This window comes from Pan paniscus, chromosome 12 (assembly GCF_029289425.2).
Source record: "Pan paniscus chromosome 12, NHGRI_mPanPan1-v2.0_pri, whole genome shotgun sequence".
Classification (NCBI taxonomy): Eukaryota; Metazoa; Chordata; class Mammalia; order Primates; family Hominidae; genus Pan; species Pan paniscus.
The window spans coordinates 21,332,521-21,356,560 of NC_073261.2; the positions used below are offsets into that span (position 1 = coordinate 21,332,521).

Here is a 24,040-nt window from a genome sequence, read left to right on the forward strand (position 1 = left end):
TTAATAAATGCTCAATAAATGTTATCATCATCATCATTATTGTTAACATCATTTGATAAATTAGGAATGAAGAAGGTATTTATTTCATGACTATTTTGGGCATGTGGATCAAGAAAATTCACCTTCATTTATGTTTCAGGGTTCTTCTAATACAGAATTTAAGTCAACCAAAGAAGGATTTTCCATCCCTGTGTCTGCTGATGGATTTAAATTTGGCATTTCAGAACCAGGAAATCAAGAAAAGAAAAGTGAAAAGCCTCTTGAAAATGATACTGGCTTCCAGGCTCAGGATATTAGTGGCCAGAATGGCCATGGTGTGATTTTTGGCCAAACAAGTAGCAGTTTTACATTTGCAGATGTTGGAAAATCAACTTCAGGAGAAGGATTTCAGTTTGGCCAAAAAGACCCCAATTTCAAGGGATTTTCAGGTGCTGGAGAAAAATTATTCTCATCACAATGTGGTAAAATGGCCAATAAAGCAAACACTTCCGGTGACTTTGAGAAAGATGATGATGCCTATAAGACTGAGGACAGTGATGACATCCATTTTGAACCAGTAGTTCAAATGCCTGAAAAAGTAGAACTTGTAACCGGAGAAGAAGGTGAAAAAGTTCTGTATTCACAGCGGGTAAAACTATTTAGATTTGATGCTGAGATAAGTCAGTGGAAAGAAAGGGGCTTGGGGAACTTAAAAATCCTCATAAATGAGGTCAATGGCAAACCAAGAATGCTGATGCGAAGAGACCAAGTACTAAAAGTGTGTGCTAATCATTGGATAACAACTACAATGAACCTGAAGCCCCTCTCTGGATCAGATAGAGTATGGATGTGGTTAGCCAGTGATTTCTCTGATGGTGATGCCAAACTAGAGCAGTTGGCAGCAAAATTTAAAACACCAGAGCTGGCTGAAGAATTCAAGCAGAAATTTGAGGAATGCCAGCGGCTTCTGTTAGACATACCACTTCAAACTCCCCATAAACTTGTAGATACTGGCAGAGCTGCCAAGTTAATACAGAGAGCTGAAGAAATGAAGAGTGGACTGAAAGATTTCAAAGCATTTTTGACAAATGATCAAACAAAAGTCACTGAGGAAGAAAATAAGGGTTCAGGTACAGGTGCAGCCGGTGCCTCAGACACAACAATAAAACCCAATCCTGAAAACACTGGGCCCACATTAGAATGGGATAACTATGATTTAAGGGAAGATGCTTTGGATGATAATGTTAGTAGTAGCTCAGTACATGATTCTCCGTTGGCAAGTAGCCCTGTGAGAGAAAATCTTTTCTGCTCTGATGAGTCGACAACAGGATCTGACTTCAGTTTTAAATCTGCTTTGAGTCTATCTAAGTCTCCTGCCAAGTTGAATCAGAGTGGGACTTCAGTTGGCACTGATGAAGAATCTGATGTTACTCAAGAAGAAGAGAGAGATGGACAGTACTTTGAACCTGTTGTTCCTTTACCTGATCTAGTTGAAGTATCCAGTGGTGAGGAAAATGAACAAGTTGTTTTTAGTCACAGGGCAGAACTCTACAGATATGATAAAGATGTTGGTCAATGGAAAGAAAGGGGCATTGGTGATATAAAGATTTTACAGAATTATGATAAGCAAGTTCGTATAGTGATGAGAAGGGACAAAGTATTAAAACTTTGTGCCAATCACAGAATAACTCCAGACATGAGTTTGCAAAATATGAAAGGGACAGAAAGAGTATGGGTGTGGACTGCATGTGATTTTGCAGATGGAGAAAGAAAAGTAGAGCATTTAGCTGTTCGTTTTAAACTACAGGATGTTGCAGACTCGTTTAAGAAAATTTTTGATGAAGCAAAAACAGCCCAGGAAAAAGATTCTTTGATAACACCTCATGTTTCTCGGTCAAGCACTCCCAGAGAGTCACCATGTGGCAAAATTGCTGTAGCTGTATTAGAAGAAACCACAAGAGAGAGGACAGATGTTATTCAGGGTGATGATGTAGCAGATGCAGCTTCAGAAGTTGAAGTGTCTAGCACATCTGAAACAACAACAAAAGCGGTGGTTTCTCCTGCAAAGTTTGTATTTCGTTCAGAGTCTGTTAAAAGCATTTTTAGTAGTGAAAAATCAAAACCAGTTGCATTTGGCAACAGTTCTGCCACTGGGTCTTTGTTTGGATTTAGTTTTAATGCACCTTTGAAAAGTAACAATAGTGAAACTAGTTCAGTAGCCCAGAGTGGATCTGAAAGCAACGTGGAACCTAACAAATGTGAACTGTCAAAGAACTCTGATATCGAACAGTCTTCAGATAGCAAAGTCAAAAATCTCTCTGCTTCCTTTCCAACGGAAGAATCTTCAATCAACTACACATTTAAAACACCAGAAAAGGGTAAGTACTTTGTTGTTAAAGTTAAGCACAATTTTTCTTTCTTTTAATGTTTAGCTTGATGCAGACTCTCTGTGGGATACTAATGTTGGGGTATAAACGATGCTTTGTGAACACCCCCAAAATATTTGAGCAATTTTTTTTCTCCCTTAATAAGTTCACGGTGAGGTTTCAAAGAGCAAGAGAACTTAGTTAAAGACATTTCAGTAACTGGAAGATACTTCTATCATGCTAGGGCAGAGCAAAAGAACTTGGTACAGTGTACGGACTCATGCTTGAATCATGCGCATTAACGTGAGTCTTTTTTTAAAGTGTTCATTTTCATTTGTTCTGTTTCTTTTGTCACTCAGAAAACATGATATTGAGGCTGGGCACGGTGGCTCACTCCTAGAATGCCAGCACTTTGGGAGGTTGAGGAGGGCAGATCACTTGAGCTCAGGAGTTCGAGACCAGCCTGGCCAACATGGTGAAACCCTGTTTCTACTGAAAATACAAAAATGAGCCGGGCGTGGTGGTGCGTGCCTATAATTAGCAGCTACTCAGGAGGTTGAGGCAGGAGGATCGCTTGAGCACAGGAGATGGAGGTAGCAGTGAGCTGAAATCATGCCACTGCACTCCAGCCTGACTGAGTGACTGAGTGAGACTTTGTCTCCAAAAAAAAACAAAAAAAACAAAAAAAAAGAAAAACATGATATTGAGATGTTCTCATTTTATGTGTTGTATGTCAGTCTTGCTCGTGTATTAAATGAGCAAAGAATGAAACTACAGGGATAAATGAATATGTAAGACAGTCAGATTGGTGGTATAAATTGAGGGATTCTGGCTTTTTATGTTTTAAAAGCATATTCATTTTGTTTCCTAAAATGTTAAAAAATGAAATATTCTTTATTTTCTAGGATTTAATTTTAGCCTTTTTAAATCTAATCCCATGGCCTTTTGGACTAGCACCCCTTCCTCACAGCCTGAGAGCAAAGGTATAGAACTAGCATTCTCAGTATGAGATAACAGCAGTTTTTAGCAGCTGGTAGCCCTTAGCAAAGTATTCGTAACTGTGGCTGTATGAAATGAAGTACTTACCACTACAACATGCATGTTAAAGAATGCCAGTTTAAGCAAAGTACCTTTTGACTGGTGGCATGACACCCTTGTTGGTTTGTTTTTTTAAATGTACTGGGATGCTGATTTGTAATGTACTTCATTGCTCTGCTATTTGAGGTCTGCTCAATGAAGACCTATGTTTTATCTAATGTTTATCTTTAGCCACTAACGTCTGCCAGTATTCACATGTAGTGGCAATGGCATGTATACAGTATGGAAGAGTGTCCCTGTAGGGCTGTTCTTTTGTGCATGGTTTAGAAAAATGTTGTATTTGAAAATGGACCCCGTTTTTAACAGCCAGCATTCTACAGCTTGCATATTATGTATGTTGCACAGATCATTTTTAGAAGTGTGGCTTCTAGAGTGGAACAAGAAGTGGGATCTGTTGAAGGCCTTCAAGAGCAGGTTAGGGAAGTGAAATCTCACCCTTAGTGACCAGTAACACATCTTAGCCATGCCAAACAAGTACAATGATAAAGTAACAATCTCTGATTTTTTTTTAAGTATACCAGTTTTATTACCAGCTAAGATAGCTCTTAATCTTTTATTTTAAAGATACGGTCTTTGAGAAATGTGAAAAGTGTTAACTTAAAAGTGGATGTATACTTGCGTACAGTTTCTGTGAGCTCTAGGTTAGGAATCCCTGACCTAAGAACGAATGGCCTATACACTACTGTAGAACATAGAGCCTTATTCTGTTTTGAATCTGATAATGTCATTGTCCCAAGGGACCTTAGAAATGAAGACTTTAGACATGAGTAAACTGAGGCCAAGAGAGGCTGATTTACCCAAGGGGTCTTTACTGAGTAATAGCAGAAGTGGAACAAGAATCTGTACCTTACGGTGTACTGTTATTTCTCCTAGCTAGGAAATGATACTAAGTTTTTGTTTATAATGAAGGAGAGGGACAAATTTCACATTGTAAAAGGAAGGGCACTGGTTCTGCAGAGCAGTGTCATCCAATAGAAAGAAAATATAACCTGTGTATGTAATTTCAAATTGTCATTTGGTGCAATGGCTTGTGCCTGTAATCCCAGTTACTTGGGAGGCTGAGGCAGAGGGATCACTTGAGCTCACAAGTTCCAGGCTTCAGTGAACTGTGATCACATCACTGCACTCCAGCTCTGGGTGACAAAGCAAGACCGCATCTCAAATAAATACATAAATAAATAAATTTTCTAGTAGCCATATTAAAAAGAATAAAAAGAAACAGTTAAAAAGGGAAACAGATGAAAGTAACTTTATCGATAGATTTGATTTAACTCATTATGTCCAAAATATCATTTTAACTTCTAATTAATATAAAAATTAATGATATTTTACATTATTGTTTTTCACCAAGTCTTCAAAATCCAGTGTGTGTGTTTACACTTACTGTTAGCATGTCTTCATTTGGACTAGCCACCTTGTGAGGTTTTAATAGAATGTGGCTAGGCTACCATATTGGACACCATAGCTCTCAGAATGTTTCCCTGTCACCAGTTGGTATACATGGCATGCTTCATAACTGGCTTACTTTATTAAACTCCTTTAGCCAGAAGTTCTTCTTTACATTAATGGATCAGAACAGGTTGCATATAGAAGTTTTTTCTGTTTCTAATTTTTTGCCCTTTGCATTGATGGTGGCTGGGGATGGGTTGTTTTCAGCCATATGAATGGTCTTAGATTTTATAGTGTTAGCTACCCATAGAGTCACAGTTTTTATTTAATTTTATCTAGTATCATGCTTGAACACAGGCAAACTAGACGCAACTCTAGTCACCTTCCATTCTTGGCAATTGTTAACTTTCCTTACAGGAACTAATCACAGTTGGCTTTGGATTAGTTTCATATGTATACTAATACTTGCTTATGTTTTAAGATTTTTTTCAATTGCTGCAAATGCATGGATATTTTGGTAAACTATTGTATGCTAAGTATAGTTAGGCAACACTTTAAAATTTTTAACCTTTTTAAATTCTAGAAATTTGTAGTAATTCTTTTCAATGACTATTAAGTAAACACAAGATTTTTTTTGTTTTCTTTGGTTTTAAATGGATTCTGTGTTCACTTAGGGTTTTTGGTAGAACACTAAATCAGGATGCTAATTCTAATTCATGATTATCGTACATCTCTGCATCAAAGTATATGTGTTTTTTATCAGTATGCTGTTTTAACCTATAGATAGGTTCCATGGTTTTTATTTTCAGGTAGAGTATTAACGTCAATACTTAATACCTTATCTTTGTCAATTTTTTTGACTGGTGTTACAGCAAAAGAGAAGAAAAAACCTGAAGATTCTCCCTCAGATAGTCTCGGTCTCCTGACCTCGTGATCCACCTGCCTCGGCCTCCCAAAGTGCTGGGATTACAGGCATGAGGCACTGCGCCTGGCTGACACATGTCTTAATTCTGGTATTCACCAGATTTGTTTTGTGTTCTCCGTCGTTAGTCATCAAATTTGTCTACTTTTTAAATAGAAACATTAGCTAGAGCAAGGAACTTAGAAACACTCAAGCGGCACTGAATGTGTAGAATTGCATAACCAATATAGCTTCTTTGCTTTCACATTTACAACTAGTTGGAGTTTTAGTTCAGCCATACCCAGTATCTTCCATTCTGCTTCCAGGAAGAAATGGAAAAATGTCAGCCATGATGATGCAGTATTTTAGTAGCAAGTTGATGGTGTTTTGGTTTCCCATGGGAAATATTGTCACTGGAGCATTAGCAGCTATCGGTCACTTATTAGGGTAAAAAAGCAACTTCAGAAGAATTTAACATATGCCAAAGAATCAACAAAGGAAGTAATCAGCCAGGGCAAAGGTTGCACAAGAGATTGTAATCTAGCAATCAGCACTGGAATAAGCAGTCAGCTTACCAGAAACTCAGGAAAATGCTTCAGAAAGGGCAGTCAGGACTAAGGCAATTTAGTGAAATGCAAAATAAATGAAATCTGAAGTTTAAAAATCTAGATTACAATTCTGGTTTCTAACTCAGTTATGAGACCTTGGGCAAAGTCATTAAATTTCTCTGAACTTCAGATTTTGGGGAGTCAATAAACCAATACATGTCAAAGGGCCTGATAAACTTTACAGTTTAGACCAGGCGTGGTGTCTCACGCCTGCAATCTCAGCACTTTGGGAGGCCAAGGCGGGTGGATCACATGAGGCCACGAGTTTGAGACCAGTCTGAACAACATGGTGAAATCCCATCTCTATTAAAAATACAAAAATTATCTGGGCGGGATGGCATGCACCCGGAAGTCCCAGCTACTTGTGGGGCTGAGGTGGGAGGATGGCTTGAGCCTGGGAGGCAGAGGTTGCTGTGAGCCAAGATCGTGCCACTGCACTCCAACCTGTGTGACAGAGTGAGACCCTGTCTCAGAAAAAATAACACTTTACAGTTTATCAGCAAACAGGAAAGTCTTGCTAGACAATGTAATTGATTAGTTCCGTGCCCTGGATTCTGGGCTCTTAACTGTATGAGCACTGTAGGTGTGAGCAGCAACAATTAAGAAGCTGCAGAGGTAAAGGTATAAGGGCAGTGATTGAGGATGTCTACCAAGCAGATTTCAGCAAGTGTGTTTCAAGAAGTATGCAGCAATCTGAAATACCTAATCCTGAAAAATTGCTAGAATCTAGTCTTTTAATTTTGGCCAGTATTTAGCAGTAGTTTGGCCCTCTACTCTAAATTAATAAAAAATAAGTAGTACTATATTATGAGCTGTGTTATCTAACAGTTTATCTTAGCTAGTAGCAATTAATTTATAGCTTCTATTAAAATGACTAACGTAGTTAAAAGTTTGATGACTAAGTTTTTTGTTGTTGTTTTTTTTTTTTTGAGCTGGCGTCTCGCTCTGTCGCCAGGCTGGAGTGCGGTGGCGTGATCTTGGCTCACTGCAACCTCCGCCTCCTGGTTTCCAGCAATTCTCTGCTTCAGCCTCCCCAGCAGCTGGGATTACAGGCACCTGCCACCGTGCCTGGCTAATTTTTGTATTTTTAGTAGAGATAGGGTTTCACCATCTTGGCCAGGCTGGTCTTGAACTTGCTGACCTCGTGATCCACCCACCTTAGCCTCCCAAACTGCTAGGATTACAGATTTGAGCCACCACGCCTGGCCTTGATGACTAAATTTTAAGAAATGTTTTAGCAATTCTTCATACACCTTTCACTTATCTTATAGTTACTTAATTCCTCTACTCTTATCCTTTGATATTTTCATTTTATTGTGTATCTCTGTAAGGCCGAATCAATAGATTTTGAACAATCTCACACTTAACCTTTAAAAAAAATCTAATAGGCCCAGTTTCCTCTCAACAATCTTTGAAGAACCTTCGAGAAAGGAGAACACAGACCTCCCGCTTCTAGACATGCACACTGTAACCCGAGAAGAGGGAGAAGGCACGGAGACAACTGATACGGAGTCTGTGTCTTCCGCCAGCACATACACACAGTCTTTAGAGCAGCTGCTTAATTCTCCCGAAACTAAACTTGGTCTGTTACTCTGTCTAAATATGTTCTTCTTCTTTGATTTCACAGTCTTATTTAATTACTATTACTCTAAGGTACATATGCTTTTTTGGGCTGCTCCAATGAAATTTCTTTCAATATTCCACTACCTGTTTGTATTAGGGTTCTCTAGAGGGACAGGGCTAATTGGATGGTTGGATGGATGGATGGGATGGATGGATGGATGCTTATTAAGTATTACCTTACACGATCACTAGGCCATCTGCAGACTGAGGAGCAACAAGAGCCAGTCCAAGTTCCAAAACTGAAGAACTAGGAGTGTGATGTTCAAGGGCAGGAAGCATCCAGCACAGGAGAAAGATGTAGGTTGGGGGGCTAGGCCAGTCTGGCCTTTTCAGGTTTTTCTGCCTGCTTATATTCGCTGGCAGCTGATTAGATGGCACCTACCAGATTAAGGGTGGGTCTGCCTTCCCCAGCCCACTGACTCAAATGTTAATCTCCTTTGGCAACACCCTCACAGACAACACTCAGGATTAATACTTTGCATCCTTTAATCCAATCAAGTTGACACCCAGTATTAACCATCACACTGTCCAAATGGAAAAATTATTAAACAAATCTTTTTAAAAATAAAATGCTAGCTCTTGCCCTAGGCTTGAACCATAAATAAGTGGTGGGAAGTTTATAGTCACAAATAGGTGGTGGGTATTAGACAGCAGGATGAACTATCCTCTCACCCTTCCAAGAAACTGACAGTTTCAGTTTATTCCTCTTGATGAAGTAATGCTAAATTTTTGTAGTGATGTTTTGGTGTATTTTATTACTTGTAATTAATATTACTGTTCAAAATTTAGGGGGAATCTGTCATCTTCCTGAAACTTCAGAATCACCTGGAGTAAGGGTCATTTGTATTCATGGTCACTGACCACGTGGGGTAGAAACTGCAAGTCATGGTTCCTTCAGGCAAAGTTAATAGTGGTGACATGGAGGCATCATGATAGAGCAGCAGACTCCAGAAGCCAATTTGACTTTGTGATTTCTGCAAAAATTACCTGTCAACTGTGAGCCTGTTTCATCGTCTGTAAAGTTTGAATAATGATACCTACCCCGCCTGATAGAAGATTCTTATGAGGGAACATGATACGTGACCAGTAAATGTTAATGCTTTCCTTATACGTGAAATGACATAAAATCTTGGAATATTAATAGATGGGAAGAAGATGTGTAATAAAACTGTCTATAAACACAATTCTGACAAATTTCAGAACTGGGACTCATAGGGCTTTATTCAGTTAGATGACATGCTTTACAACAGAGATACTGTTTTATTTGTGTCACCTACAACATATAATCTGTTGATTGAGGTATGCTGAATAGATGAATGGCAAAGAAAGCAGACCTATAAAATATCACATAGTAAGATATTTATATTTAGATTTTTCTTATTTAGAATCTTCATCTGTAATGTATGATTTTGAAAATTAATTCTTGGAACAACATCTTGCAGAGCCTCCATTATGGCATGCTGAATTTACCAAAGAAGAATTGGTTCAGAAGCTCAGTTCCATCACAAAAAGTGCAGATCACTTAAACGGCCTGCTTCGGGAAACAGAGGCAGCCAGTGCAGTCCTTATGGAGCAAATTAAGGTGAGATCAGAAAACCTGGCCACCGTGAAAACCGCCAGTTTGGTTTTCTGGACCCTCCATACACATGCACCCAAGTTTAAAAATTCACATTGCAGATGCATCTATAACATCTTGATCTTTATATTAGATTCCCGATGGTGAGAAATATTGCCTTTTTTTTTTTTTTTTTTTGAGACAGTCTTGCTCTGTCACCCAGGCTGGAGTGCAGTGGCACGATCTCGGCTCACTGCAAGCTCCACCTCCCAGGTTCACGCCATTCTCCTGCCTCAGCCTCCCGAGTAGCTGGGCCTACAGGTGCCCGCCAACATGCCTGGCTAATTTCTTTGTATTTTTAGTAGAGACAGGGTTTACCATGTTAGCCAGGATGGTCTCGATCTCCTGACCTCGTGATCCACCTGCCTTGGCCTCCCAAAGTGCGGGTATTACAGGTGTGAGCCACCGCATCCAGCCAAAATACTTCTTTTACACCTATTACATAAAGATTATTTCTTAATTCCTACTTTTCCTAAGAAACCCTAATAGATTTAGAAACTAGAGAGATGTTCACAAATCATTGTTCACATATGCTTAAATAAAAAATGGGTGTGAGTCTTTGAATTCTAAAGATAACCAGTGAATTTAAATTATTCAACTGATATTTATAGTACTGAACTACTAAACAAGTTTTCAGGTGGAGATGGCAAAGTGGCATGGGAAGTTTTTCCTGTTTAAAGTAGACACCAGAAACATCTAGGAATGTTGCAGAACAGTTGAGGATTACTCAAATGAGGTATTTCCACCTTCACTTGATAAATCACCCCTCAGAATATAGTCATACTGCTTATTGAGGAGTTCTTATGACCCAGGCCCTGGGCTCTACATACATTACTTAATCTCATCACTGGTTGAGAGAAAAATTGAAGCTGGTAAATGGTGGAACAAAATTCAAACTCACAGCTGTCTGAAAAGTACATGCTTTTCCCCTGTACTTTGCTGCTCCTAATAGATCTGTCCTGCCACTGTGCAAGGCCACTAGCTATCCTTGTCAGATTATTTTAAAGCCGAATTCAGTTATTTTCAGTAAATTGTATATATCATGACATTCCACCATTAAATACTTCAGTATGCATCTCTATAAAATAACATTTTCCCACTAATAAAAACATTATCATAGCTAACAAATCACTAGCCCAGTAAACCTAAATGAGTTATTTAAATGTTATATTTTGTTTTTTTTTTTTTTTGAGACAGTCTCGCTCTGTCACCAGGTTTGGGAGTGCAGTGGTGCAATCTCAGCTCACTGCAATCTCCGCCTCCCAGGTTCAAGCGATTCCCCTGCCTCAGCCTCCTGAGTAGCTGGGACTGCAGGCACGCACCACCATGCCCGGCTAATTTTTTTTATTTTACTAGAGACACGGTTTCACCATGTTGGCCAGGACGGTCTGAATCTCCTGACCTCGTGATCTGCCTGCCTCAGCCTCCCAAAGTGTTGGGATTACAGGCATGAGCCACCACGCCTGGCCAAATGTTATATTTTCATAAATTTATACTCTCTTCATGATTTCTTCGTCTTCTTTATTGTCACTTTTTTAAATGCTCCTAGGTTTGAGGACAAAGTTCGCTAACTTTCTTGCCTAACCTAAAATGAAAATACACTAAAAGCTATGGCTTGGTTTCAACCTGGAAATCTTCCTCAAAGACTTGAACATGATATTACCTTTTTTATATCATTCTTTGCCTCATTTCTCTGATAGTGTTTTACATTGTCTTATATTCCTGAATTTTCACTGTGTCTGAACTTTTGATTAAGTGCCGTTCACTGTGGACGTCTTAACTGCCTGGGACTTTAGGAACAGCGTAGGGGCAGAGGGTTAGTGGAGGCTCCCGATGTTCCCCTCAGCCCATTTTCAGAGCCCCATGCCATACTGGCTTAGTTTCTATCGAAAGTGGAAGGCAGAGGGAACATGTTGGTACCAACCCATGGCTCCAGTTAGTTGCTCCTCATGGAGATGTTCCATCAGTTCCCCAGCTTTCACCTCCATTTCCATGATACCCTGTGCTTCTGAGACAAGAACTCCAGTATTTACACAGGATGCATCCTCTCGTCAGTGATACTTGGTAAGCTGCTGGACTGACTCATTTCCACCTCTTCATCTGTTTCTCGTGAGAATTTCTTGATGTGTCTCATCTACTTTTTCTCCTCTTGTATTAGCTTGTTGCTTTTCTACTTCACCCCTCTTCCTTCCAACCCCAAATAGCTTAGGACAATGGAGTCATATAGCCCAACACTTGGTTCATATGCAGCAATCCACTTTCTAGGCAAATGCAGCTTTGAAACTATCTCATAGTTGGAGTTCCGGTTTTCGTGTCAAATGGATTTTATACGGTGATGTCATAAACTCCTTTGAAATGCTTCACATGCAGCTGCTGTAGTTAACTGAATTCCTTCCTTTATTGCCATATGGAGGGAAGGGGGAAATTTGGGGGGAAGAGAAGAAAAATACATGAGTTCAGTCTGCCATATTTAATCAGAAGCTCCTAAAGCCCATTTTTAACTCATTTCTCTAACACCAGCTTCTCAAAAGTGAAATAAGAAGATTGGAAAGGAATCAAGAGCGAGAGAAGTCTGCAGCTAACCTGGAATACTTGAAGAACGTCTTGCTGCAGTTCATTTTCTTGAAACCGGGTAGTGAAAGACAGAGACTTCTTCCTGTTATAAATACGATGTTGCAGCTCAGCCCTGAAGAAAAGGGAAAACTTGCTGCGGTTGCTCAAGGTGGGTAAAAGGAGAGTCTCAGAACTTCTGACTTCTAACTTAAACTAAACAGCCTGGTGGTTGAGAAGCTGTCTGTATGTGTAACTTTTCAATTTTGCTCATTTGAATTGGGTCTGTCATATGAGTAGGCCGTGACTAGATTTGAAAAGCTGACTTTTTAACATCTTGAGGCAACTGTAGTACATTTATATAATTTTAACGTTCAGCAAAATACAATAAGTGCTTAGCTTGATCTTCTAGCTCTTTGAAAATTGGATTTTTATCCTGGTGTTGAGTTCTGGTGTTCAGCTGAACGTGGTTTTGTTTTAAATTCTACTTTTTAAAAAACATTTATTAGCTTGTTCCTTTTCTACTTCACCCCTCTTCCTTCCTCCAACCCCAAATAGCCTAAGACAATGGAGTCATATAGCCCAACACTTGGTCTATATACAGAAGTCCACTTTCTAGGCAAATGCAGTTTTAAAACTGTGCCATAGGCCAGGCGCCGGTGGTTCATGCCTATAATCCCACCACTTTGGGAGGCCGAGGCAGGCGGATCACAAGATCAAGATACTGAGACCATCCTGGCCAACATGGTGAAATCTCGTCTCTACTAAAAATACAAAAATTAGCTGGACATGGTGGCATGCGCCTGTAGTCCCAGCTACTCAGGAGGCTGAGGCAGGAGAGTCGCTTGAACTCACGAGACGGAGGTTGCAGTGATCTGTCACGCCACTGTGCTCCAGCCTGACGGCAGAGCGAGACTCCATCTCAAAAAAAAAAAAAAAAAACTATGATGTAGTTAGAGTTGGTTTCCATGTCAGATGGATTTAATACTGTGATGTCATTAACTTCTTTGAAATGCTTCATATACAACTGCTATAGTTAACTGAATTCAAGCTGCATCTTAAGAATTATGGTTTCGTTTTTGTTTTAGTTTTAAATTACTTTTATTTTTGATATTTACAAGCACAAGGAAGACGCTATAATCTCTCTTGAGTTGTCACCCATCTCTAACAGTTTTCAACTCATGGACAATCTTTTGGCGTAACTAGGGGAGAGTTAGAGACTTAAATCCCACACATCATTTCTTTCCCCAGTGAATAATTCAATGTTTATTGGATTTCTCTGTCACCTATACCTAGTTTATGTTCATTTTGCCTGTGTTATTGTGAATGTCTTTTTATAGTATCCTAAATAGGGCTCATATATTGCATTTGGTTGATGTTCCTTAAGCTTTATTTTGTTGTTGTGTTTGTTTGTTTGAGACGTAGTGTTGCTCTGTCACCCTGGCTGGAGTGCAGTGGTCCGATCATGGCTCACTGCAACCTCCGCCTCCCGGATTCAAGCGATTCTCCTGTGTCAGCCTCCCAAGTAGCTGGGACTACAGATGCACGCCAGCTAATTTTTCTATTTTTAGTAGAGACGAGGTTTCACCATGTTGGCCAGGATGGTCTCAATCTCCTGACCTTGTGATCTGCCCGCCTTGGCCTCCCAAAGTGCTGGGATTATAGGTGTGAGCCACCACGCCCGGCCATTTTGTTGTTTTTTAATCTATAACAATTATATATATAAGTATATTTTTAATGTGCCACTTATTAATTGAAGAAAGTGGTCGTTTATGCTATAGCAGTCCTATATTTGGGTTTTAATCATTACAGGGTAACACTGAACTTGTTCCAATTGCCCATAAATAGGAAGATCCAGGTGCAATTGGGTGGGATGGTGGACAAAAATACATCATAGATGGTATTGTGTGCTTTCTAAGACATCAGGAGGCCCAGAATGTCCAGACATCTTACTTTTGACTGATTGACCTTATCTAGTTGGTGCTCTTTAACATGTTCCCCATCCCCTGTAAATCCTAATAACTAAACTGATAAGAGTCATCCTCAAAATTGAGCAGGCATCTGAATCATCTGGTATACTTACTAAAATTCCAATTGCTGGTCCCCAATTTCTGACCCAAGATTCTGCATTTTTAGCAATTTGTTGCTGATACTTCTGGTCTGGGGCCCATACCTTGAGAACCCCTGGTCTAGAGGCCTGATAAGATTCAGGCTTAATTTTTTTTACAGACATACTTCATAAGTAGTATTGATAGTTTCTTTGAACCTGGTTTTTAATCTTTCTAACGATGAAGGAGGAATGTTCTCAATACTGACAGTAATCTCAGTTCTTCAAACTATAGGATAGGTTTCTATAGCCACAATAGTATTTTTGTCACAAGGGCCCAAATAAGAATACATCATGTATATTTTTAGTACTTATTCAAATTACAAATTCACTGTCTTTATTCTAACAAAAGTAAACCTAATTTTATAGTTATAAAAAAGAAGAAATCTACTTCTAGTCACCTAAGAGTAAAACTGCCCCTATAAAAAACAAGACAGAAATCTCAAAATTATAACTAATTTTATAGTTACAAAATTAACCAGGACTTTAAGAACGTTTGCATTTTAAAATTAAAGTTTTCAATAGTTTTCAATACAACAATGATACTATCTCAAAATACTCAGCATGTCTAACAGGCCTCTTTTAAAAGCTCAGCATGTTTAATGTAGATGTTGCTAACGTCCAGGTGGCTCCTGTAAGTTAAGGGTCCATTGATTTAGAAGTTCTAAAAGAGACTAACCTAAGGGATACCAATAACAGATATTTTTAAAGAATTTCCTAGAGGAGATACACATTAGAAACCCAGAACTCTAAGATGTGCATTTGCTAAGTCCTGTAAACAGACAGGAAAACACATTTACATTAGTTTGCCCTTTAAAGATTATTTCCTACTTGTCTCTTATCAATGTGAGTACATAAAAGAGACCTTATTACAATTAAAAACAATGATGGTTTAGCAGCAGATTTAGATACCTTACATTCTCTCTTTAAGAGAGAGAATGTAAGGCCTGGCGCGGTGGCTCACACCTGTAATCCAGCACTTTGGCAGGCCGAGGAGGGTAGATCACCTGAAGTCAGGAGTTCGAGACCAGCCTGGCCAACATGGTGAAACCCCGTCTCTACTCAGAATACAAAAATTAGCCGGGCGTGGTGGCGCATGCCTGTAATTTCAGCTACATGGGAGGCTGAGGTAGGAGAACTGCTTGAACCCAGGAGGCAGAGGTTGCAGTGAGCCGAGATGGTGCCATTGCACTCCAGCCCGAGCAACAAGAGCAAAACTCCTATCTCAAAAAAAAAAAAAAAAAGAAAAAGAATGTAAACTACAAGATGGTTCAAAAGAAATTACACAGAATTCAGCATGGGAGAAACAAAAAACAATAGTGGGAAAAGACATCAAACATGTTTTTACTAATCGAAGTTCTAAAAGGAGAGACAAGAATACAGCACAGATAATATATGAAGAGAATGGCTGGAAATCTTTCAGAACTGTTGAAGGATATCTATCCACAGATTCAAAAACCCAATAAAATCTCAAGCAGTATTAAAAAAAAAAAAAAAGAAGAAATCTACTTCTAGTCACATAAGAGTAAAACTGCCCCTAAAAAAGACAGAGAGAAATCTCAAAAGCAGCCAGAGAAAGAAGACACATTGCCTCACAATAGACTTCTCAACAGCATTGGTGTAATACTATCTCATGTACTAAAAGAAATAACTGCCAACCTTTTATATTTTCCAAGATCTCTTCTGGAAAACAAAAACTTTAAGAATCTGCCTTCACTGAAAATTCTTAATGATGTACTTCAAGCAAAAAGAAAATTTCCTAGGTAAAAGGTCTAAGATGCCAGAAAGAAAGACATGCAAAGGAAACTTACCACCATATTACAGATATGGACTGTCAGTCTGACTGGTCACACTAGGGGCATTTTGTTACCAAGGCCTTGAAAATAATAACCAACACTGCATACATGAGGGATGCCAGAAGAAAGGTCTGAGAGCCACTCTTCCTGGCACTGAAGGAAACAGGGCCCATCAGAGCAAACAAGTACCTTTTGCCTCTCTCATCTCCTTGGAAGCAAATGTTTATAATCTCTGGTTTTGTGTAAAGTTTATAATAGTATTTTTCATTCAGGTTGCTACCTATTAGTGGATGGTGAAATTAATTTGGTGGATCACATTCAGAATATTTTTTTTTAAATCAAAAGAATACAAGCTGGGCTCAGTGACTCACACCTGTAAGCCCAGCAGTTTGGGAAGACCAGGCAGGAGGATTGCTTGAGAACAGGAGTTCAGAATCAGCCTGGGCAACATGGCAAGACCCTATGTCTACAAAAATTTTAAAATATGCCAGATCTGGTGGCATGTGCCCATAGTCCTAGCTACTCGGGAGGCTAAGGCAGCAGGATTGTTTGTTATAAGGAGTTCGAGGCTGCAGTCAAACTTCTGGTCGAAATCCTGGTCACGCCACTGCATTTCAGCCTGGGCAACAGAGTAAAACCCCATCTTTAAAAAAATATTAAGAAATAAAAATAATATGTGAAACATTAGAATATGTTGAATCTGGTAAGGATAAGCAATTATTTCTTGAAACTCTACATATATACATGAGTGTTGGTAAATACCTGACTGTATCATCAGCTCTAGATATAAAATGTTTATGATGTTGGCTGTGAGTTAATGAGGAATAGTTTTCCTTTCTGTGGGTTTGGGTGTATTTGGGAAACATTAGCTTAGGGGGTTAAGTAGGTTACCCAACTCTGAAAAGCAGCATCAAAATCTTTATAATAAACACATATTAGGGGCCCAACTTAAATTTCAAGCAGATGTCATGAGCTGCTCAGAGTAGCGTGTTACAACTCTGCGTTATAAGGTAAAATGACTTAGAGTGTAGCAGTAGTCTCCAAACAATGTCAAATAGACAGTGGTAAGTATAGATTGCTCTTCTCCTTGCATCACAAATGTTAATTCACCCTGCCCCCACACGCATTAAAACTCAGCATATTTCACAAATTGAGTGTTTCATTTCTATTTGAGATAGACTTATGGTAAGTCAGCTTTGCTCCCCAAATAAGTTAGCCATACAGTACTTCTATATGCAAAATTCGAATCTCAATTTTACTACTCAAGCCGGAAGTAAAAGTCATTTTTCTATATCTTCTTTGCTCCCAGACTGGGTTACAGTTTACAGATCTGAATATTGTCACTTGTACACCATACATACACAGAGGTCTAAAACTCTCTACAAGTAAATAAAGAAAAAACGCCCAGCAACCCAATAGGAAAATAGGCCAAGCCTGTTATAGGCTTTTTGATCATCTCCAGACTGGCAGGAAGAGAATGCATACTCACACTGTAAGTGCCTGATTTGATTTGCAGAGGATATAGAACCTTATCAGAAAACAGCCTTCCAAGGCAAGAGCAAATGCACCCTATCTAAGCACAGCTTTTCTCCAATTCTTATTTACCTAAGGAGATGAATAGCTGCCAGGAACATTGTTTGCACAAGGGCAGGAGCCTGCCAGACCTGAGAACACAGCAAAATTTTTATTTTGTCAAAAATCTTATATTCAGCTTACACCATTCATTTCAGGTGAACATACAACAGTCTGCATTTCAGTTTAGGGAAATGTTTACAGTCGTCTGGTTCTCTTTATTCTTGGGAACAAGGTTACCTCACTTGGAACACATAACCAGTGCCAAGTTGTCCATCCCTAAGCAATATCGCTTCCTCCTACTTTCTAGAAGTTCTTCAGATTGTGGAAGACAGACTTTTCAGAATTCTTTGCCCTCATTCCCTCCTCCAGAAATGCATGCCTTTGTATAATCTCTTCCCCTTGAGAGCCAGTAGGCTAACCTAATGAGTTATTTTTAACCAGTAGAATACAGCAAGAATGATAGATTACAAGAGATTGTGGCTTCTATCTTGCTAGCGGACTCTCTCTGTCTTCTCTGCTTGCACACTTTGTTGAAGCAAGCTACCATCCCAGAGGCAAGGAACACAGGCCATCAGTTTAGCGGCCTTGAGGAACTAAATTCTTCCAACTACCACATAAGTTTGGAAGTAGATTCTTCTCCAGTCCAGCCTTCAGATGAGACCCCAGCCATGCCAACATCTTGATTGCAGCCCTGTGAGAGACCTTGAAATAGAACCATTTCTGATCTCCTGACCCACAGAAACTGTGAAATAAATACGTGTTAAGGTACTAAGTTTGTAGTAATTTGTTACGCAGCAGATTGTAAATAACACGCAGATAAAACCAGACAGAACAGAAAAATAAAATGGCTTTAACTCTAGAAAGTTTTCCCATGTAAAATTTTGAAAATGCTACTCTGCCTAAGGTCAAACTGTCATACATATATATGTATGAAAACACAGAAAGGTGTCTGGAAGGGTAATACCAAATTAAATCTTTATCCAAGAGGAATGAAAACCAGTATTCACACAAAAACCTAGGCACAAACCTTGTGAATATATTAAAAAACAGTGAATTATGCACTTTAAAAAGGTGAATTATGTGGTATATGAATTATATCTCTAAAACATTTAATTAAAAACCTGTACACAATTATTCATAGAAACTTTCTTTAAAATTGCTAAAAATGAGGAAGATCTCAGTTATCCTTCAACTGGCAAATGAATAAACAAACTGGTACAGCCATGCAATTGAATACTGCTCAGCAATAAAAAAGAATGCATTGCCAGTTCAGCAACATGGATAATTCTCAAATGCATTATGCCAGTTGACAGAGGTCAGACTCAAAATACTGTGTACAGTGTGATTCTACTTATATGACACTCTGAAAAAAGCAGAACTATAAGGACAGAAAACAGGTTAGTGGTTGCCAAGGAGTGGGAGAAGCAGCCAGGGAGAACTTTGAGGAGGTAAAAATGTGCCAGGCCTTGGTCGGTGGTGGTACATAACTGTGCATTTGTCAAGACTCAGTGCTATATGCTGAAAAGGGCAGGTTTTACTATAAGTAAGTTGTACCTCAATAAACATGATTTTTAAATGATTAAAACTTTGGTTTTTGTTTGTTTGGGTTCAGTTTTAAGGTTTACCATAAATCTATTGGTTTTAGATTCTAAGTTGTATATAAGCTTCTGTTTTAAAAGAATTTTTTTTAAAATCCTCTTATCGTCAACAATATTTAGTTGTGCTGGAAATTTTATTTTGGAATTGTTTAATAGAGAAAGACAATAAATAATGTTCAAGAACAGACATTGATTCATAACATCAAAGTATATTGTGAGAAGATGGTATTTCAGAATAGAGGAAGAATTTCTTATGTGCTGGTAAGATTGTAGATAATCATTTCTGCATAATTTTCATAGCTGGATTGCTTTAATAAAGCCATTTAAAGGTTAAGTTCTAGATTGCTTCATGTTGCTTATCAATGTTTTAAAGCTAAAATAGAAAATTAGCTGTTAAGTTGGCTCAACCGGAAATTCAGTATATCCTTTAAAAAGAGAAATTTAGTAAGCAATGTGTTTAAAGAATGACATATGGTTGGGTACAGTGGCTCGTGACTGCAATCCCAACACTGTGAGGCTGAAGTGGGAGGATCACTTGAGCCCAGGAATTTGAGACCAGCCTGGAAAACAGTGAGACCTGCATCTCTACAAAAAAAACAAAAAATGACCCAGGCATGGTGGTACACACCTTGTGGTCCCAGTTGCTTGGGAGGCTGAGGTGGGAGAATCACTTGAGCCTGGGAGATCAAGGCTGCATTGAAGTCTCATCACGCCACTGCACTCAAGCCTGGGTGACACAAGACCCTATCTCAAAAAAAAAAAGAAAAAGAACCCCCCCCCCCACCAAAAAAGGCATGTGATCAGTAAAAAAGACATTATTTGCTTATATTGTAGAGTGGTTCTAAAATATAGATTTTACATTGAGAAATTTTAATACTCTCTTTTTTCTTTTTTTTTTTTCTTTGTTTTACTTTCCAAAGATGAGGAAGAAAATGCTTCCCGTTATTCTGGATGAGCATCCTATCTTCGTAGTTGGTTTGGACTTCCGATAGGTTGATGGAAGGAATACTGTTATTAACCAAATAGAATCTGTTTACAAAAATGGTTCGTGTGTTACCATCATTCTTTTGTCAAAAAGTGTGTATATATGTTTGCATTTACATATATTTGTACATCTGTATGACAGATGTATTTTAAAAGTTTCAACTTGAAGTAAAAGTACAACAGCTTGAAGTGTTGATACCAGGCCACAGCCCTCTAACTCATGTGATCTCCCATGCATGCTGCCAGAATAAAACCACCAGGAATGAATTCACTCCCCACTTCTCTGGAACCTCAGGACCCGCCCATTTCTCGGCAGTACTGTGCATTTTGAAGTTAAACTAAATTTTGGTACCATACCAACTGGAATTTAGGCTTTAAAAATAATGTTTCAAGGCCAGGTGTGGTGATTCATGCCTGAAATCCCACTACTTTGGGAGGCTGAGGCTGGAGAATCGCTTGAGGCTAGTGAGCTGTGATTGTACCACTGCACTCCAGCTCGGGGAACAGAGCGAGACCTTGTCTCTAAAAATAATAATAGTAATAAAAATAACGTTTTATGACTATTTATTGCAAGGTCAGATTTACAGATTGTTATAAATTGTTGAAAATTTTTGTGATTAGAATATGAAGGAAAAAGCTTTGTTGGTAAAAGTGACATGTTAAGGGGCTATGAAGTAAATATGCTGCAGTGAATTATGCTAAGTTAAAATACAGTTTAGTTATTTGCTTTAAAATAAACTTCTTTTTTTCTTTAAAGTATACTATCTCAAAACTCATTATGTTGTCAGAGCCCTAGAGCTGGCTAGTGTAACACTGACTATGAATAGGTGGGCCCACCACTTGAGTTGAGGTGATTTCATGGTGTCTTTCCAGGTTCTTGATAGGGTGTCACTGCATGCAAGCCATGAATCTGTTTTGAGAATCCTCTCCATTTTCCCAAATAAAAACCTATCCCAACAGTGACTATATCACTCAGCATTGGATCTAAATATAAAACTGGTGCTTTCAGTGTTTTTGGCAGATAGTGTTCCATAAGCTTTCCATCAGAAGGGATTTTAGACACCTTAGAGGTCCGTGCTACATCTTCACAGTTCCTCTGAATGACCTTAGTTGGTAGTGTTACTTGCCTTTGACACCTCTGCATATGTTTTAATGACTAGATCCAAACTGTGTTGTTCTTAAATCAAAAATTGGATAATTTTTAATATTTATGTGTTAATCACACAGTATGCTCTCTGAAGTTCTCTTAAGCCTTCAGTTTATACTCTTAATTTTCTTTCTGAGCTGGGGAACTGACTTTGCACTTTGGTTACACAGAACATTGGTTTCCAATTTAGTTTAACTGAAATTTGCTGCTGATATGTTGAGTTTGTTCTTTAAAATATATCTCATATATCTCGTCTTTCCTCCTGTCTTAGAAGAACAGACCTAACTAGTGAATGTATGAATGAAAATGCATCTATTTCAGAGCTGACATGAAGAGTTTAGTTTTTTTACTTTATAAACTGTGAATATGAGTATGCCAGCTGCATACGATGTAACTAACCATATTTAAATATATTTCACTTTCTCTTTGACTTGAGACCTTTTGAAGTCTGTATAAACTTGTTTTGAAATATAGTCTCCACTTACGAATGTCATAACAAAATACTTTTTTGCATGATTGATAAATTACTTTGATTACAAAAGGCATATTTCATTGTTTCTGCAATGAGAGGAAGTGTAGTGATTATTTTAATATTTCTATTAAATATGTTTAACTGTATATTTTTATGGCTGCTCTTTTATGTTACCCACTGTCTCTTTGGGGTTGTTAATTGGTTTCTGAAAGGGAACTTCAAACTCCTTTACTACCGGCCTTCCATGGTTGGTCCCTATTAGGTTGTTGAGAGAACATCGACCAACTCTTTGATACCCGCCAGGTAGACCGTAGTACCTGCCATGTCTGATACCCTGCATCCAGCTAAAACCAGAAACAGCGCTGGGCCTCCCTGTGGACAAGACATTGATTTGACCAGAAGCAGATGTCTGGCTAAGGCTGCCAACCAAAGGGTGGCCTTAGATGAAGGGCTTTGTTCAGTTAGGGGCAGAGGTCATTAATTTTTTTTTTTTTTTTTTTTTTGAGACAGAATCTTGCTCTGTCGCCCAGGCGTGAGTGCAATGGCGCGATCTCAGCTCACTGCAAGCTCTGCCTCCTAGGTTCACGCCATTCTCCTGCCTCAGCCTCCTAAGTAGCTGGGACTACAGGCGCCCGCCACCATGCCCGGTTAATTTTTTGTATTTTTAGTAGAGACGGGGTTTCACCGTGTTAGCCAGGATGGTCTCGATCTCCTGGAGGTAATTGATTTCTTTGGATGTTTGGACTAGGAGATGGGGAGAGGCAGAGCAGAAAGAGAAACACAGATGCCACAAGGAGGAGGAACAGAGCTAACCCTGGATAGGACTGGACACAGCAGCCAGACCAAGAGAGGCATCTAGTGAGAAGCAGCTCTTCAGCCCTGGGCCTGGTGCACACATCACTCCTTGATTTCTAAGAACCAAATTTGGCCCAGCACAGTTGCTCATGCCTGTAATCCCAGCACCTTGGGAGGCCAAAGCGGGTAGATCATGAGGTCAAGAGATCAAGACCATCCTGGCCAACATGGTGAAACCCCGTCTCTACTAAAAACACACAAAAAATCAGCTGGGCATGGTGGCGTGCACCTGTAGTCCTAGCTACTTGGGAGGCTGAGGCAGGAGAATCACTTGAACCCGGGTGGCAGAGTCCAGTGAGCCGAGATCACACTACTGCACTCCAGCCTGGTGACAGAGTGAGACTCCGTCAAAAAAATAAATAAAAATAAAGCCAAATTCATACAGTCCCTGAGGAGTGGGAACTGATGCACATCTCTTGTATACAATAAGCTATGCTTGTGCTCTGAACAGTGTAAGATTGAGAATTGTATTCCTTTAAAGAAAGTTTGGCAGAACTGTAACTGAATTACTAACAAGGCACTGAGAAGGCATACCGTACTTTGTATTCTTTTTAAAGTCCCTGTTAGGTGGTGATGTAGCTGGAAGTGTATAGTATTGAGGATGTAAAGTTTCCCCTAAAAATTTTTTGGTATTTGGCGAATGGCATAACACATCAAAAAATTGGTTGTATCATATGATTAAATTGCAATGTGATGATTTCAACTTGGTGGAAGACTTCTACTTTGTCTTAGTAAGTGAAAATCCCCTTTGCTTCAAACTTAATACACACCAAGGAAAACAACCTGATACAATTTTGCAAGTGTCTTTGAGCTAATGGTTTTTCATGGGTATTAAAAAGCATTGGGTTATTTATGTATAATTATGTAGAAAGAAAATATTTGTTCCATTCAAGATACGGTTACACGAAAAGGCATCTAGTTGTGACCTTCAAATTATTACTTATATACCTATAGAAAATTCCTATAAATAGGCTGGGTGCGATGGCTCACACCTGTCATCCTGGCACTTAGGGAGGCCAGGGTGGGCAGATCACCTGAGGTCAGGAGTCCAAGACCAGCCTGGCCAATATGGTGAAAACTTGTCTCTACGAAAAAAACAAAAATTAGCCAGGCATGTTGGCCCATGCCTGTAGTCCCAGCTACTCAGCAGGCTGAGGTAGGAGAATCGCTTGAACTCGGGAGGGGAGGCTGCAGTGAGCCAAGATCACACACCACTGCACTCCAGCCTGGGCAACAAAGTGAGACCCCCATCTCAAATAAGGAAAGAAAATTCCTATGAAGAAACACTATACCTCTGAGTTTCAATAATAGAGATGATTAACCCAGTTTCTCTGCAAGGATGTGCTCACTGTGAACAGATGTAGTGGTTACCACTCC

The 24,040-nt window shown here is 39.1% G+C and overlaps 1 protein-coding gene across 8 annotated transcripts in view; it reads left to right on the plus strand.

Annotated features, from left to right (window-relative positions):
• The window catches only part of LOC129392991 (ranBP2-like and GRIP domain-containing protein 4), a 57,053-nt gene extending 35,099 nt beyond the window's left edge, over positions 1-21,954 (plus strand). For 7 of the 8 annotated variants that reach the window (XM_055107471.2, XM_063594702.1, XM_055107473.2 and 4 more), the window contains 4 exons: positions 140-2,357; positions 9,407-9,546; positions 12,100-12,301; positions 20,126-21,954. In XM_055107471.2, coding sequence (XP_054963446.1) covers positions 140-2,357; positions 9,407-9,546; positions 12,100-12,301; positions 20,126-20,160 — 2,595 coding nt within the window. In that variant the 3' untranslated portion in view covers positions 20,161-21,954. Of the gene's footprint in view, positions 1-139; positions 2,358-5,704; positions 5,846-9,406; positions 9,547-12,099; positions 12,302-20,125 lie in introns of those variants that run through there. The other variant, XR_010109241.1, reaches the window with a different exon arrangement.
• The last annotated feature ends 2,086 nt before the right edge of the window (positions 21,955-24,040 follow it).